Source organism: Gopherus flavomarginatus, chromosome 14, assembly GCF_025201925.1.
Source record: "Gopherus flavomarginatus isolate rGopFla2 chromosome 14, rGopFla2.mat.asm, whole genome shotgun sequence".
NCBI lineage: Eukaryota > Metazoa > Chordata > Testudines > Testudinidae > Gopherus > Gopherus flavomarginatus.
In genome coordinates this window covers 20,566,680-20,582,379 of record NC_066630.1, presented here as the reverse complement: position 1 = coordinate 20,582,379, position 15,700 = coordinate 20,566,680, and the positions used below count along the sequence as shown (strand labels likewise).

General features: G+C 39.2%; 1 protein-coding gene across 3 annotated transcripts in view; it reads left to right on the top strand.

The window, feature by feature from the left end:
• Positions 1-4,743: 4,743 nt before the first annotated feature.
• GPATCH1 (G-patch domain containing 1) overlaps positions 4,744-15,700 on the top strand; it is a 29,564-nt gene continuing 18,607 nt past the window's right edge. Inside the window, exons 1-8 of one of the 3 annotated variants that reach the window (XM_050923378.1) lie at positions 4,744-4,840; positions 8,426-8,560; positions 8,920-9,005; positions 9,731-9,891; positions 10,247-10,344; positions 10,533-10,583; positions 12,531-12,775; positions 14,351-14,498. In XM_050923378.1, coding sequence (XP_050779335.1) covers positions 4,765-4,840; positions 8,426-8,560; positions 8,920-9,005; positions 9,731-9,891; positions 10,247-10,344; positions 10,533-10,583; positions 12,531-12,775; positions 14,351-14,498 — 1,000 coding nt within the window. In that variant the 5' untranslated portion in view covers positions 4,744-4,764. Of the gene's footprint in view, positions 4,841-8,425; positions 8,561-8,919; positions 9,006-9,730; positions 9,892-10,246; positions 10,345-10,532; positions 10,592-12,529; positions 12,776-14,350; positions 14,499-15,700 lie in introns of all 3 variants that reach the window. The other 2 variants (XM_050923379.1, XM_050923377.1) reach the window with 2 other exon arrangements.

The window sequence follows — 15,700 nt, the reverse complement described above, 5'->3', positions numbered from 1 at the left end:
TGCTGCTCCACCTGGGGAGAGGATGAGACAACAAACATGTGACAGATGTGTAGTCATGTTACTTAATGAACTACTGGAAAGTGCTCAGATACTATGTGATGAGCGTCATATAAAAATATATATATAGAATGTAACAAAATCATCACATATTCTCCCACCAACTTATATAATGAATGCAAATTATTTATTGACTTGAGGAGATAACAGTTTACTATGAACAAAGTAAGCAACTCTATAATGCAAGATGTAATTCTCATCTGGTAAAGGAAAGTCAGTATGATTGAAGAAGGAGCTGGAGACTTTATTACCCCATCTCTCTGTGTGTACCAAACAAGACATGGAAGAGATTTGTTAGTAATGTTAATTTAGTGCAAAATCAAGCTTGTGTGTATGTGTCTTGATGGTTATAAAGTCTTTAGGATCAATTATTTACTAATCAAAGGAAACCTCCTACCATACTAGTAACTAACAGCTCATTTTACCATTAGGTATTCTGGCCAACTGCTCAAAGTAATTAGCAATGATGAGAAAAAAGATAATATATGTAAATATCCATTGTTCCCTTCTCTACAGTTTTAAAGCTGGATTAAAGCCACAAATTATGTAGATAGGGAGGATTCTATTTAAAGCTGTGTAAATATTTCCCATGAAAGCCTGAAACCATATGAAACTCATCTAGTTTCAGTTTGAACACAGAAATCAAAGCAGCTGAGCTCTGTGCAAAATATTGTTGGTCCTAAGAGCACCTGATTTAAATTCAAAGCAAAACATGTCACAATCTAGGATTAGAATGGAATTTCTCAAGTTTGAGTGTTGTGATTTCCCTTCAGTGTTTTAAAGAAACTTGTGACAGTTGCTCATATGGTAAATCTTCTGGATCAAAAGAAACCTCAATAACCCACCTGCAGCACAGAATTTAACATCAGATGTTTTTAATAAAGTTTTGCATTCAGCATCTTGACCTTGAATTAACCTGAATCTTAAGAAAAATGCAAGGTTGGGAAACCACTTGACTCAAAATGTACATAAAAGTTTCTCTCTGATAATAATGGGTAAAGCCATAAAATTAAAATGCAGAAACAGATTAAAAGTTGCAGGATTTCAGATCTAGAGGTTTGTTTGTATTCATTATATAAAGGCCAGTTTGCAAAAACTGGATCCAGAAACAGCCCAACATCTGGATGTATTTGGGTCCAAGGTTTTGGGGCAGGCCCAGCATTAGTTTCCACCCATACAAACCAAAAGTGGCAGGTTTGCACAGCTCTAGTTGAGCTCTCATACAACATACAGCAGTGCTTTTGCTGTCCACTTACATTCTAATAATTGATCACACAGCTGTGACTAGATATGATTAGGGTAAAAGGTAAATACTGTACGTAATCAAACCCTGCTTGTTCTCCTTGACTACAGTGAAGGAACAGGTTGGGTGGATGTCACCATTTTAGATTCCTACCTGGTGCCTAATGAGCCACACCCAGTGCTGGTCCAAAGGGCAGGTAAGACCTATCAACACACCTTGTGTATAGACTGTACATGAAAGGTAAACAAAGGTGACTGAGTTTACATCAGCTTTTTCTTTTAATAAAATGTATTTTCTCCTTTGTATAATGATTAATGCAGAAATAAATTTACTGAGAGAAAAAGAGAGAATGTGCTCAAAATTTCCTAGGGTATATATTATAAAAGTGGAGCTTATTTGCAGCAGCTAACAGACATGACTTTCCAGTTCACAATTGTTTCTAACACCATCTCAATAACTGCCTTACAGAGTAAACCTTCTTCATATGTGAACTGGAAAAAAATTGACAGCACAATTATTTCCCCCTACATCTTTTAGTAAAAAAAAATTTTTTGGACATCCCTTCTAACCATGTACACTAATTCCTTTAAAACAATTCCTTTAAAACTGTCTGTACAAGTAATTGGATACCTCAGGAGACCAGTAATAGCACCTAGAGCCTTTAACTTATATCTTCCTGGTTTCATTTAAATGAGTCTTTGGAAGGCAATTTGGTGTCTTGTGAAATGAAATTTTGTGGTCTCAGTCCAGTTCTTAGTGGACAGACATCCACATCGCAAATTCATACTGATTCCTTTTTGGGGCGTCCCCCAAAGTCAAGAACTAAATGGACACTGAAGCTGAACTGGCCCCTTACTCCTAGAAGTTGTCCCTTCAGGTCAGGGTTGAGGAATAGTGGCAAGCCACAACAGAGCTGTTTGTACTGCCACCTTCTGTACTGGAGAAGCTCTGTGCATAGAAAGAGGACTTCAGTCTCTAGGGTTGTGAAACTGACACCTTTCACAAACCCTAAACATATATTTATACAAAATACATTAGAGAACTAGTTCTATGATACAATACTCTTCAGAGAAACATGAACATTTCTGAAAGTGGTTTCTTCTTTGAGCCGACCTGTAGAGGCACCCTTCTTTCACCATGTCAACTCATTCATTAAGGAACACTGGAATAGACCTAGTCTACAAAATACACTTTTGGGACTGACAAAAATTGGTTGCTTAGCTGAAGTGGTCTTCTAATGAAGATGGGGCAGAACTGTACATTTTAGTGATACTCTGGAACAGTTTCTTAAGAAAAAGGTTATCTAATAATGGTGGTTTCTTGTACAGGTTTCATTTAATATTATAGATGGTTGTGAAGTAAAACCCCTGCCCCAAACTTTGCTTGCTCAGGACCATCTGTAGTATATCCTGGTAGGCCTTCATGGAATAAGGGGTGGAACCAAGTCAATTCACCCATGGCTGTCTTCTATCCTTTGGATAAATGAGGCAAATGTGAGTGATCACTAATGGTAAAATATCTAGGAATGTTAAGGAAATGTGTATGCCCCTGTTTAAATGTAACTTGTAACAAACTGGAGAGAATCTAGAGGAAACCAACAAAAATGATGAAAAGTTTAGAAAATGTGACCAATGAGGAAAAGATTGAAAGACCTGGCCATCTTCAATCTAGAGAAGAGAAAGCTGAGGATACACATAACAGTCTTCAACTACGTAAAAGGTTGTTAGTGGATGGTGATCAGTTCTCCATGTCCACCAATTGCAGTTTGCAGCCAGGCAGATTTAGGTTCGATATTAGGAAAATCTCTAAGTATAGCTAAGCACTGGAAAAGGTCCTAGGGATGCTGTGGAATTCCCATCCTTGGAGGTTTTTAAGAATAGTCTAGACCTGTCATGGGTGGCTAGAGTTTGACTCTTCAGGGCTAAGAGGGGGGAAAAAAAGTAGTAAAAGCTTATTTTGACACTATCAGCAGACATGACTCAATGAAAATAGAGAACAGCTCTGTTAAGTACCATAATGCAGTTTCTGCACAAACACTTTTTGAGTAGAGCAGCACTTTAAATAAACTGGACCAAATTTGGCTCTGTGAGTTTTATCAGTTGTAAGTCAGTAACATCCATGTTTCCCCTGTTCCACATTGAATACACATGGAGTATGTTTTACACTTTGATTCTGGAAGTGGATCTATTTCACAAAATTGCAGTTGCTATTATCCATTACTCTTCAATCCTGACAGCAGTAGTGATACTAGTACCCTGTCCTAGATTCTTTCCATGTCTGTTGTGGGATCATATCTGGGATTTGTTGGCCTTGTTAACTCTGAGTTTGGAAATTATTACCACCTTTCTTGCAAGAATCATGCTTAAACATGGTTAACTACAGTGTTTCAGACCACTCATTTGGAACAATACACTGTAGTACTTTTTATAGGGGTATATCTCATGCTCCCCAGGTTAAAAGGTCTGTAAAGGCAAAGGGGCTAGCTCCTGGGATCAGTAATGTTGCTCTTGAGTGACCTCTTTTGGCTGGTAAATGTAGCTCTGAAGGAAGTCGTATCCTGCCTATTCATCTTCATGGAGAAATGTTAGTGTTGCTGTGTGATAAAGCTACAGGAAATTAAAGATGGAATCGCAGAGGAACCTGGCCCCACTCGCACACCATTCCAGAAGAGGCACAGGAATATGAAAGGGATCTCATACACCTGTCCTGTTATGTCCAAGTTCATTGTGATTTTGCTGTGGTAGTGCTGCATCCTGCAAACATTTATGTGGTCATAGATGTTAGAAATGGAAAAGCCCTGTTAGGAAATGCAGTCTTACTCCCTCTGCAAGTACAGGGTTTCTTTCTGAATATGTTTTCTATTGTATTGCCCCATCTAGATTTAATCTTGCCAAGGGCAAGTATTAGTGGTGGTTCTGCTTGCTTCTTAACTTGGGAATATCAAGATGTAAAATACGAGCCAATGAATGATACATTTAAAATTATTAGGGTTAGAATTATTATTAGGGTGCCCACCCATCCCTCATTTCAAGACACTGTCTCCTATGTCATTGATTTGTCCCGTACGATGCCCACCCATCCATCCCATATTTTAAGATGTACTGAAATGTATGAAAACTGATCACAAGTTACATTTTAACCATTATATTGAAAGTTGATGACGATTGCATTGTACACCTGAGGGGAGCAGAAATATAACCTGAGAGAACAATATGTGATACTTCACACCGTCCCTCAGCACCCCAAGGGCTTAATGGGGGAAGGGCCCTGAGCTGCAGCAGCCCCCTGGGGTTGGGGGCTCTGGGCACCTGAGCGCACCCCCAGCAGCCGAGAGCCCACTAAGTCCGAGCAGGTCGCAGGTCGTTCTGCTCCATCCCCACGCGGCCATGGCAGCGCCCGCCGAGCGCCCCGCCTCTCTCACGTGACAGCGGCCTGGCCCCGGCGCCAGGCGCCCTGGTCAGAAGATGGCGGCGCCGGAGGCCAGCGACAGCGAGGAGGAGCTGGCGGGCTATGGCACCGCGCTGGAGCCCCTGCCGGAGGGTAAGGGAGCTCGGGGGAAGCAGCCGCCCCGATCCTGGCTTGCGCGGAGGCGTCCCCCTAAGGAGCCTGGCTAACGCTGCGGGCGGGCGGTGAGCGAGGGGCCTTGTCTCCCCGGAGCGCTCTGCCCACAGGAGGCGGGAGGAGCCTCCTTGCAGCCAGACCCAGCGGGGCAGTCCCCGGCTCGGCAGCCGCAAATCCTGTCTGCTTCAGGGAGCCAGACGAGCCAGCGTCTCTCGATGCCCGCCGCCTGGTCTGCGGCTTCCTTCTCGTCCTGTCTCCCGCAAGTGCCTGTCCCCTGCCCCGCGCCTGCGAGAGACCCGCCCGCTCTCCCCGGTCAGGGCTCAGTAAACACGGCCACCTCCGTCTAGCCCGCGAGGTTCCCTCTCGCCCGGGAAGGGAGAGACGGGGCCGGGTGGACGCATACTGACGCTGTTGTGCTGCGGGGTGTTAATAGGGGAGGACGGGGTTGAAGCTCTGGGCTTGGCCTGGTGGTTGAGGAGGCTGTTATGTCGCAGTTCTTAGTGCACACTGCACAGTCAACACAGTACCGAAGGGGAGGGATAGCTCAGTGGTTAGAGCATTGGCCTGCTAAACCCTGGGGTTGTGAGTTCAATCCTTGAGGGGGCCACTTAGGGATCTGGGCCAAAATCAGTACTTGGTCCTGCTAGTGAAGTCAGGGGCTTGGACTTGATGAGCTTTCAAGGTCCCTTCCAGTTCTAGGAGATAGGTATATCTCCAATTATTATTAAAAAACAACAACACAGTACCAGGGCAGGTCTACACTACAGCTGGGATCCACCCTCTGAGATCAAGAAGTGTAAGATAAGTTTATTATAGTAGAGTTTCTCCTGTCAACCCACTGTGGTAACTCTGCCTAAGGTACATCGACTCACGTAGCTGGAGTTGCATTGCATTGGTCCGCTTACCACAGTAGTGTAGACATAGCTTTGCGGGGGAGTGGGTAGTATGGATGATAGGCCAAGAGCTGGCAAATGTACAAAACAAACAAACTGGAGGGGGGGTGCAGGGGATTCCCTTCTAATCTTTGAGGTCTTATCTACACTAACCGCTGGATCGGTTAGTGTAGATAATTGATCCAGTGGGGGTCGATTTATCGTGTCTAGTATAGATGCAATTAATTGGCCGCTGAGTGCTCTCCTATCGACTCCGGTACTCTACCAGAACGAGACGTGCAAGTGGAGTCAACGGGAGAGCGTCAGCTGTCAACTTACCGCAGCGAAGACACCGCAGTAAGTAGATCTAAGTACGTCGACTTCAGCTATGCTGTACATGTAACTGAAGTTGTGTATCTTAGATCAACCCTTCACAGTAGTGTAGAAAAGCCCTCAGTTACTGAAATCTCAGGTGTTACTTGTTGCAGTAGGTGGTCCTTAGTTTTCAGACACGAATGTGATTAAGGCCTGCGTCTGCACAAGGATTTTGTACAAATTCAATTACGGTTGTGATTTTGTTTACCAAAATAGTTATACCAGTGCAGCTCATAGTGTGGACAGAGTTATGCTGGTATAAAGATGCTTTATGTGAGTATAGTTTATTTCCCTTCATATACAAGAATAAGCTAGACCACTTGTACTGCTTTAATAATACCAGCGCTGTTAAAGCTGTACAAATTCTGTCTGTAAACAAGGCCTAAGTTGACAATATCTCTTTGAACAATGTCACTGCTAGGCCAAGTTCTCAAATGACTGTGCTTAAATGGAACATGAAAAATCCTGGCACCATTGAAGCACTAAGGCTTCAGTTCTCAGTACATTCAGACTGTTTCAACAACCTGGAAGTTCCATGCATTTCTGTAAGGCCTTGTTGTTGGTGTTCAGATTTTTAAATATAAAGCAAAGTTATATTTATTAACATTGACCTTTTTTTTTTTCACGTCTGTACTCAGATGCAAGGCTTTTGCTGTAACAGAATTATATTTCTCATAAATGTTGGAATAGAACTGATGGAAGTAAACAACGGAAGCCCTCATTATTATTTACTTAGATAAAAGTAGAAAGCAATTAATTGTTGTAGAAGTTAGACTCTACAGTTGTACAGTAAAATCCCCCTGTGGTTTGTAGTGCGTCTTACCCAAGGTTTAAATACAATATTGCTCATTTTAATACTGTTTCTTATTGCCTTATAAGGTTCAGGGTCAATACTTTTTCTGCTATATCCAGTTTCATAAAACTGCCCTGCAGCTGGATGTAAATATTCATCCTACCATCAAAAACACAGAGTGCATGTAACCAGCTGTGGGTGGGTGGGTGTGCATGCGTGTACATGCACAGGTGCACTGGCTGCATGAATGTTTATCCTTCATCCCATGTATTGTATATGTACAGTATTATATTTCAAAGGTCAATATTTGCATAATGTAAGGATCCTGCCCTTTAAAGGCCAGGACAAGAGTTTTGAGGTCTTAGAGGCCTGATCCTGCAAGCACTTCATGGTGGGGCTTAGTGCTCACTGCTGTGAGTAGTGTTGAAATCAGTGGGCAGTAAGCACTGCATACAGCAATGTTTCAATTATCTATCCCTGAGATTATAAATCTCTTGGAGAAATGACAGTATTTTACATGTTTTTGCCAAGCCAAGCACGTTTTTGGTTTTCAGTATATAAGAATGAGTTTACACACAACAATGAGTTTACACAAAAAGGAGATTATATATACACTGTAAAAGTGCTTATTATGCAAATCCGTCTGTTCCCTTGAAGTCGTCTTGTTAAAACGTGATTTCGGCACAGTCAGCTGTATGAAATCTTTCAAGGTCCATGATCCTGCAATAGATTGCATGCAGCAGATGTTTGCACCTGTATGGCGCCTCATTGACTTCTCTTAGGGGGACGGTACTATTGCAAGTGAGGTTCTGGCCACTTAAATATATCCCTGACTTTTAAAGATCCTGTTGACTGTTTGCAATGATAGTGTTGTAAGTTAACCTCTGTATTGATTAATTTCAAAATTGGATCGTTGTATTCATCCTTCCAAATTCCTAAAGTTTCAGTTGGATATGATGATGATATCAGGGTTGGAAGGGACCTCAGGAGGTCATCTAGTCCAACCCCATGCTTAAAGCAGGGCCAATCCCCAGATGGCCATCTCAAGGCTTGAACTCACGGCCCTGGATTTAGCAGGTTAATACTCAAACTGCTGAGCTATCCCTTATGCAAGTCCTCTGTTATGATGTTAATAACACTTAGCAATTTTCATAATGCTTTACAGTCAGTGCTTAGAGCACCCTCTAAAATAGGAAAATAAATATTATTCATTGCATTTTACAGATCGGGACATTAAGGAGACAGATAGTTTGTGGTTTGCCCACAGCCATGGAAAAAGTCGATGTAAGAACTGGGATTAGGATTTAGAAACTCTTCATCACTGTTTTTATTTTCTTATTCTCTCAGTTCCTGTTTTAAATAGCAGCATGTAGTACTGGCATGCACACTTGAACTGCTGTCACTTTCCTCTTCAGAGTTGGCTGCTATTCCTGTGGGGAACAAATAGTTACTGAGAAGAGTGGGGATTTGATTCTCTGTTCAGGTTAACTCAGTTTCCTGTTTTTTGTATTTTGATAATTGTAGGTGAACGAATTAAGAAGCCAATTCCTCTTCAAGAGCAGACTGTTAAAGACGAAAAGGGACGATACAAACGTTTTCATGGAGCATTTAGTGGTGGTTTCTCTGCTGGCTACTTCAACACTGTTGGTTCAAAGGAAGGTCAGAGATTGTGTCTGAAACTAGTTCCTCTCATGGAGAAGAACTGCAGTAATACTTTATCAAAACATAACACTACTACATTTATTTTTGGGAAAACAAATGTAAATTGGTATTATGTATTTTTTTTCTGCTGATGTTCACTGTAAATAGTTATACTTTTCTATTAAAATGAACATCATTGAAGCTGTTACCCTTGGAATGCTCTGCTTATGGATGCATCACATTGTGTTGGCGTGTCCTTAATGTGTTTCTGATTAATAGAATGGCAAAATGGAAACATACAACCTTTCCTTGCTGCATTCATACATTATATTAGAGTTTCTTTTTATACATTTCTTAAAGATTTGCTTTCTTTTAAGGATGGGCCCCTTCAACTTTTGTATCATCACGTCAGAAGAGAGCAGACAGAACAGTCCTTGGACCAGAAGACTTTATGGATGAAGAGGTAGATTTTAAAAAATTATACAAAAAGTTGCGGCATGACAATACTTCAGATGTTTGGCCATTTTATCATTCTGTATGTTGTTGCATGAATTTATGTAGATATGGATAATTAAACCACTTTTATTGTAGATAGTACTAATAAGAAATTTGTAAGAATGATCCATTATTTTAAATTTTCATCAAATAACTGATTTAATCTTGTCAGAGACAAGTGTGCATTTAGTGGTGGTGGGTTCCGCTTACTACTTAGCTTGGAAATATCAGGATGTAAAATATGAGCTTCCCTACATTTGCTGGCATAGTTTTGAGGCTGATAGGTGTGGCTGGGAGCTGTTTTAGCCCTTGAATGTTTGTAGGCAATTTAAAAACCCTATTTTGTTCAATTAAGAGTCTTCTCGGTAGGACCTGTTTAAAACAAACAAAAAGAAAAACCTTACGAAACAGAAAGCAAACAAAACTTTCTAGGGCTCCATTATAAAGAAGCCTATGTAAATAAAGACTGTGATTTTTGAAGGTGCTTAAGGGGAGATAGGTGCCCAATTCCATTGAAATTTAATTAGAGTTGGACACCTAACTCACATAGGTGCCTTTGAAAATCCTGCCAAAATAAAGGGCATAAATTCCAAGTTTTCCTTGGATGGTCATCTTTAATATTAGTCTATATTTGAAGAAAAGTTATTTCTAATTAGAATTTTTCCATTTTGTGTGTGTGTGTGTGTTTCTCAGGATCTAAGTGAATATGGGATAGCCCCTAAAGAAATTACAACGACGGATGACTTTGCTTCCAAACCCAAAGATAGAATAAAAGAAAAAGCTAGGCAGATTGCAGGAGTAACTGCATCCATTCCAGGAGCCACTGCACTGGATGATTTAATAGCACCAGCAAAGTGAGTAGATACAGTGCCTCACCCCCAAAACACCTATGATGTATTGGCAAGTAAAGGAATATCTGACTACTGCAGTCAGTGCAAATTACTGCAAAATATATAAAATTGCCTTTTCAAAGGGACCTCCACCTACCTTCTTTTTTTGCACATGCAAATTTGCACGCACTGTCATTTGCAGTTGTGCATGCAAGGTACATATACAAATGATAATACGTGAAAAATTGTGCTTACAAAAAACTGCTAGGAAAATTTGGCACATACTGTTATGAATTTATTTATAGCTTTCAGGAGCCTCACTATGAATACTTTAAAATTAGGCTGTCAGCATAAATGTTTTGTTCTTAATTTTTCTTAGAATAACTATTGGTGTTGAATTATTGCGAAAAATGGGCTGGAAAGAAGGACAAGGAGTTGGACCTCGAGTAAAGAGAAAGCCACGCAAACAAAAACCTGGTATGTTCAATTAAGTTTTGAGTAATGGAAAATGAAAAGTTTCTAGTCTTCTCTATGCTATTGAGAAGATCTTGTAAAAACCTTTTATTTGCTCTGTGGTTATTATTATTATTATTTTTTTAATGTAACTAAGAGTAACTTACTGAAGAATTGTAACTTTATAGTATGGTGCTGTTATGTCTTTACAGACCCTGAAGTAAAAGTATATGGCTGTGCCCTACCACCTGAAGGATCTGAGGGATCTGAGGTATTATGCAGGCAAAAGTTTCTGTTTTTTATATAAAAGTAGTATTTGTAAGTTTATATTTAAAGTATAACTTTCAATATTTGTAAAAAAGTATAACAAAAAAATCTGACTGTTATATGACTAGAATACTAATATTTGTAGTGTTGATCCCAGAACATTAGCTAGACTCATAGACTCTTGGACTGGAAGGGACCGCGAGAGGTCATCGAGTCCAGTCCCCTGCCCTCATGGCAGGACCAAATACTATCTAGACCATCCCTAACAGACATTTATCTAACCTACTCTTAAATATCTCCAGAGATGGAGATTCTACAACTTCCCTAGGCAATCTATTCCAGTGTTTAACTACCCTGACAGTTAGGAACTTTTTCCTAATGTCCAACCTAAATCTCCCTTGCAGTTTAAGCCCATTGCTTCTTGTTCTATCATTGGAGGCTAAGGTGAACAAGTTTTCTCCCTCCTCCTGATGACACCCTTTTAGATACCTGAAAACTGCTATCATGTCCCCTCTCAGTCTTCTAAACAAACCCAATTCCTTCAGCCTTCCTTCGTAGGTCATGTTCCCAAGACCGTTAATCATTCTTGTTGCTCTTCTCTGGACCTTCTCCAATTTCTCCACATCTTTCTTGAAATGCGGTGCCCAGAACTGGATACAATACTGCAGTTGAGGCCTAACCAGTGCAGAGTAAAGCGGAAGAATGACTTCTCGTGTCTTGTTTACAACACACCTGTTAATGCATCCCAGAATCACGTTTGCTTTTTTTGCAACAGTATCACACTGTTGACTCATATTAAGCTTGTGGTCCACTATGACCCCTAGATCTCTTTCTGCCATACTCCTTCCTAGACAGTCTCTTCCCATTCTGTATGTGTGAAACTGATTGTTCCTTCCTAAGTGGAGCACTTTGCATTTATCTTTATTGAACTTCATCCTGTTTATCTCAGACCATTTCTCCAATTTGTCCAGATCATTTTGAATTTTGACGCTTTCCTCCAAAGCAGTTGCAATCCCTCCCAGTTTGGTATCGTCTGCAAACTTAATAAGCGTACTTTCTATGCCAACATCTAAATCGTTGATGAAGATATTGAACAGAGCTGGTCCCGAAGCAGACCCCTGCGGAACCCCACTTGTTATACCTTTCTAGCAGGATTGGGAGCTGTTAATAACTACTCTCTGAGTACGGTTATCCAGCCAGTTATGGACCCACCTGATAGTAGCCCCATCTAAATTGTACTTTCCTAGTTTATCTATAAGAATATCATGTGAGACCGTATCAAATGCCTTACTAAAGTCTAGGTATATCACATCCACCGCTTCTCCCTTATCCACAAGGCTCGTTATCCTATCAAAGAATGCTATTAGATTAGTTTGACATGATTTGTTCTTTACAAATCCATGCTGGCTATTCACTATCACCTTACCACCTTCCAAGTGTTTGCAGATGATTTCTTTAATTACTTGCTCCATTATCTTCCCTGGCACAAAAGTTAAACTAACTGGTCTGTAGTTTCCTGGGTTGTTTTTATTTCCCTTTTTATAGATGGGCACTATATTTGCCCTTTTCCAGTCTTCTGGAATCTCCCCCGTCTCCCATGATTTCCCAAAGATAATAGCTAGAGGCTCAGATACCTCCTCTATTAACAAAGTGGGTAATGTAATATCTTTTGCTGGACCAAGTTCTGTTGGTGAAAAAGACAAGCTTTCAAGCTACACAGAGCTTTTTTTCTGAATATTAATGATTGGATTAAGGTAAACCTAGAGCAGCTCCTTTTCTAGTCAGGCATGTGCAGTGATATCTGTATATATTTAGAGAACTGTTAAACTTTTTCAGAATTGGACTTCACCTTAACTAAATGTTGCTGTGGAACTTACATTTTTATACTGCTGTACAGAGTTTAATGTTTTATTTATTGTAATGTACTTTAACTTTGTAAAAGGATGAAGAGGATGAATATCAGCCAGAGAATGTGACGTTTGCACCCAAAGATGTGATGCCTGTAGACCTGACTCCTAAAGAGAATGTCCATGGACTTGGTTACAAGGGTCTAGATCCCACCAAAGCATTGTTTGGGGTTTCAGGAGGAGAATACCCCAATCTTTTTACTGATGGTTCTGAAAAGACAAGTAATCTACTTGGTGATCTGAGACATAGTAAAGGAAGAAAATTGGGTATCTCAGGCCAGGTAAAACATTACTGTATATAGTGTGTTGAAGTGCCAGTTATAGGAAATAAATATGTTTGTCTTCAAAATCTCTCTAAAATGGAATTATAACAAATTTTTAACGCAAATTGAAAATACCATTTCTCTTATTAAAAATAATACTGTGTACTACTCTGCTCCCTTTTCTCTGAGAATCTGAAAGAGAACATGAATTAAATCTTAATATACCTTGTGATGTGGGATAGTAGTAGTATACCAAATTTGAGATGACACAGATAGGTAAAATGACCAAACACCAATAAACAGGGTCAGCCTGAATCTTGAATTTAATATATTTTTATTGGTTGAAAGAGGCAAGGATCATTGGTTCTTTTTACAATATGCATGACATTCCAATATTAATATTGTGTTGGAAATAAATTGTGGGAGAGTGGAATAAAACGTGTACTTTTTTTTTTTTTTTTTTTTTTTTTTTTTTTTGCATTGAATGTACACTTAAAATTGCAGTAGAATCTGCAAAGGCCAAATGCTATGCTTCCTAGTCCATAATCAGGCAACACTTCTGTTTAAGTCAATGGCAATTTTTGAGGTAAATGTAGATATTTCTGTTATTACAGTGTTATTTCGTATTCTCAGAGAGCCAGGAACAGTAGAAAAAAAATGACACTTTCTTATCAATGTGAAGCAATGCTTTCATTAAATGTTCCTTTTCATAAGGTAGTCTCATTTTTTTCTACTGTTCCTAGCTTTCTGAGAAATAAAATGTAGATAATTGATATTTATTTCTCCATGAGGAGAAAGATGGAATGATCGCAAGAAACTTTATGTGGTTTGAGAACAGGACTGAAAGGCAGGCAGGCTACCTTGCTTCTGTTCCCATAGACTTGCTAACATAGACTTGCTATGAAGCCATGGTTGAGTCCATGAAGCTTCTATATGGCTTAGTAAGTTAATGGGTATAATGTAATAATATGCCGAGTGTGGTATAAGTAAAAATGAAAGTGGAGTAAAATGAGCTTTTTGTGAACCAAAGATGTTTAATTTTTGGCCATTTCCTTCCAACGCTGGGTTCTGTCAGCCACATTCAATTTTCCTTTAACACTATGCCCTGTGATTCATGTTTTCACACAGAGAAACACTCTCAAGTTATGTGATTTTTGGGAAGAAATAAATATGGTCGAATATGGTTATATTTATTCCCATTACGTTGTTCTTCTCCTCTTTAAAGGTCGCCTGCCAGCATAATTATTTTATTCCTTTAGAGCTCAACTTGTGCCGTTCATATTTAGATGGCAGGATACATTGTTAAGTGTTATAGCTAATCCTGCCAATTATAAACCAAACATGCGTCTGACATAGCGGTCCCAGTCCCTCTCCGCTGGAGGAGCTGGAGGACACGCTCGCTGATTTGATCATTGGTCTCCCATTTGGCAGGGTAAAGTACTTGCTACATGAAAGTTATCATACTGGTCCCTAACATGTAATTTTAATTTCAGAGTCTAAATATACATATTCTGACATGTTACTTTTTTCAAGACAGAACTGTTATATTTTGACACTGTAAAATTCTAACCATTTAAAATTTTTTTTTCCTAGGCTTTTGGTGTAGGAGCTTTGGAAGAAGAAGACGACGATATATATGCTACTGAAACATTGTCAAAATACGATACAGTTCTGAAAGATGAGGAACCTGGAGATATGCTGTATGGTTGGACTGCACCTATGCAGTATAAAAACAAGACAGGTAAGAATTATAGATAGATCTGAAGTTTCAGTATAATTATACTTAAAATGTATATAAGAATGCTAACCTCTATTTCCCAAATATGTTCTTTTATAAAGAATTGATATTTTCTAGCCCTGAGATCTCAATATTTCACCTAGTCTCATCCATTATCATTACTTGTTGTTCAAAAGCAGGTTAATTTAAAACTTCTGATTTCTTCGGTTTAGTCATGTATTTATCTGAAAACATTTTTTTTCTGCTGCAGTAAAAATAGTAAGTGAAAAGCAACACCACTATAAAAATACAGATGATATTAAGAGAGCTTATTCCAAAGTTGTCTATGGCCAAGGTATAAAATATTATATGGAAAAAATGTTAAATGTCATGGTTGAAAAGCACTCAAAAGTTAGGAAATGCCAGGATGAAAGTTGCCAATGCAATAGATATGAAACTATATTAGCATTATACAGCTCAAAATGACTATGAAAGAGGGCAGTTGTAAGAGGAAAATAATTACCACTAATAGTGGTAATTGTTCACCACTAACATTTGTGGTTATGGTTAAATATCTCAGAAATACTGTGTGCACTAGATTAGAACTAATACTAGGCCATGATAGCGTACACAATATTTTAATGTCAGAAAAGATGCATGAATATTTAAGAATCCTTCAGTAATTTACTTGCAAATGTAGGACCTGATTTTGTAGCCCTTACTAATATGAGTAGTCTTGGAGGTTTGAGTGGGGCTGCTCACATGAGTAAGTGCTATAGGATCAGATGTATAGCCATTTGCTATGTATCATGCAAAGCAGCACTTGGTTAAGTACTGTCTTTGGATTTAATTTAATGTACATACATAAACTTCTGAATTTATTTCAAAATGAAATTGCTTCCATCAACATTGGCTTGAATTTGGTTCCATCAGCATACATAGTATATAGCCAGTCGCAGCCATGGAGGCTTCGATAGATTCTGAATGGGATAGGCATGCCTCAGGGATTGTTGTTAAGCAAAAATTATGCAGGATATGAAAGTCAGTGGTAACTTTTGCATATTCTGTTTGTATAATACAATGCATGGTAGTATTACTTATTGCTGATTATTCACAAGTTGAGGAAAACTAATGGTTTTTAATAAGGAATTAAAAAATATCAGGACATACTAATTAAAGGATGCTGTATCAGAAAATAGAATTGTTTGAAATTGTTTAGTTAAAAA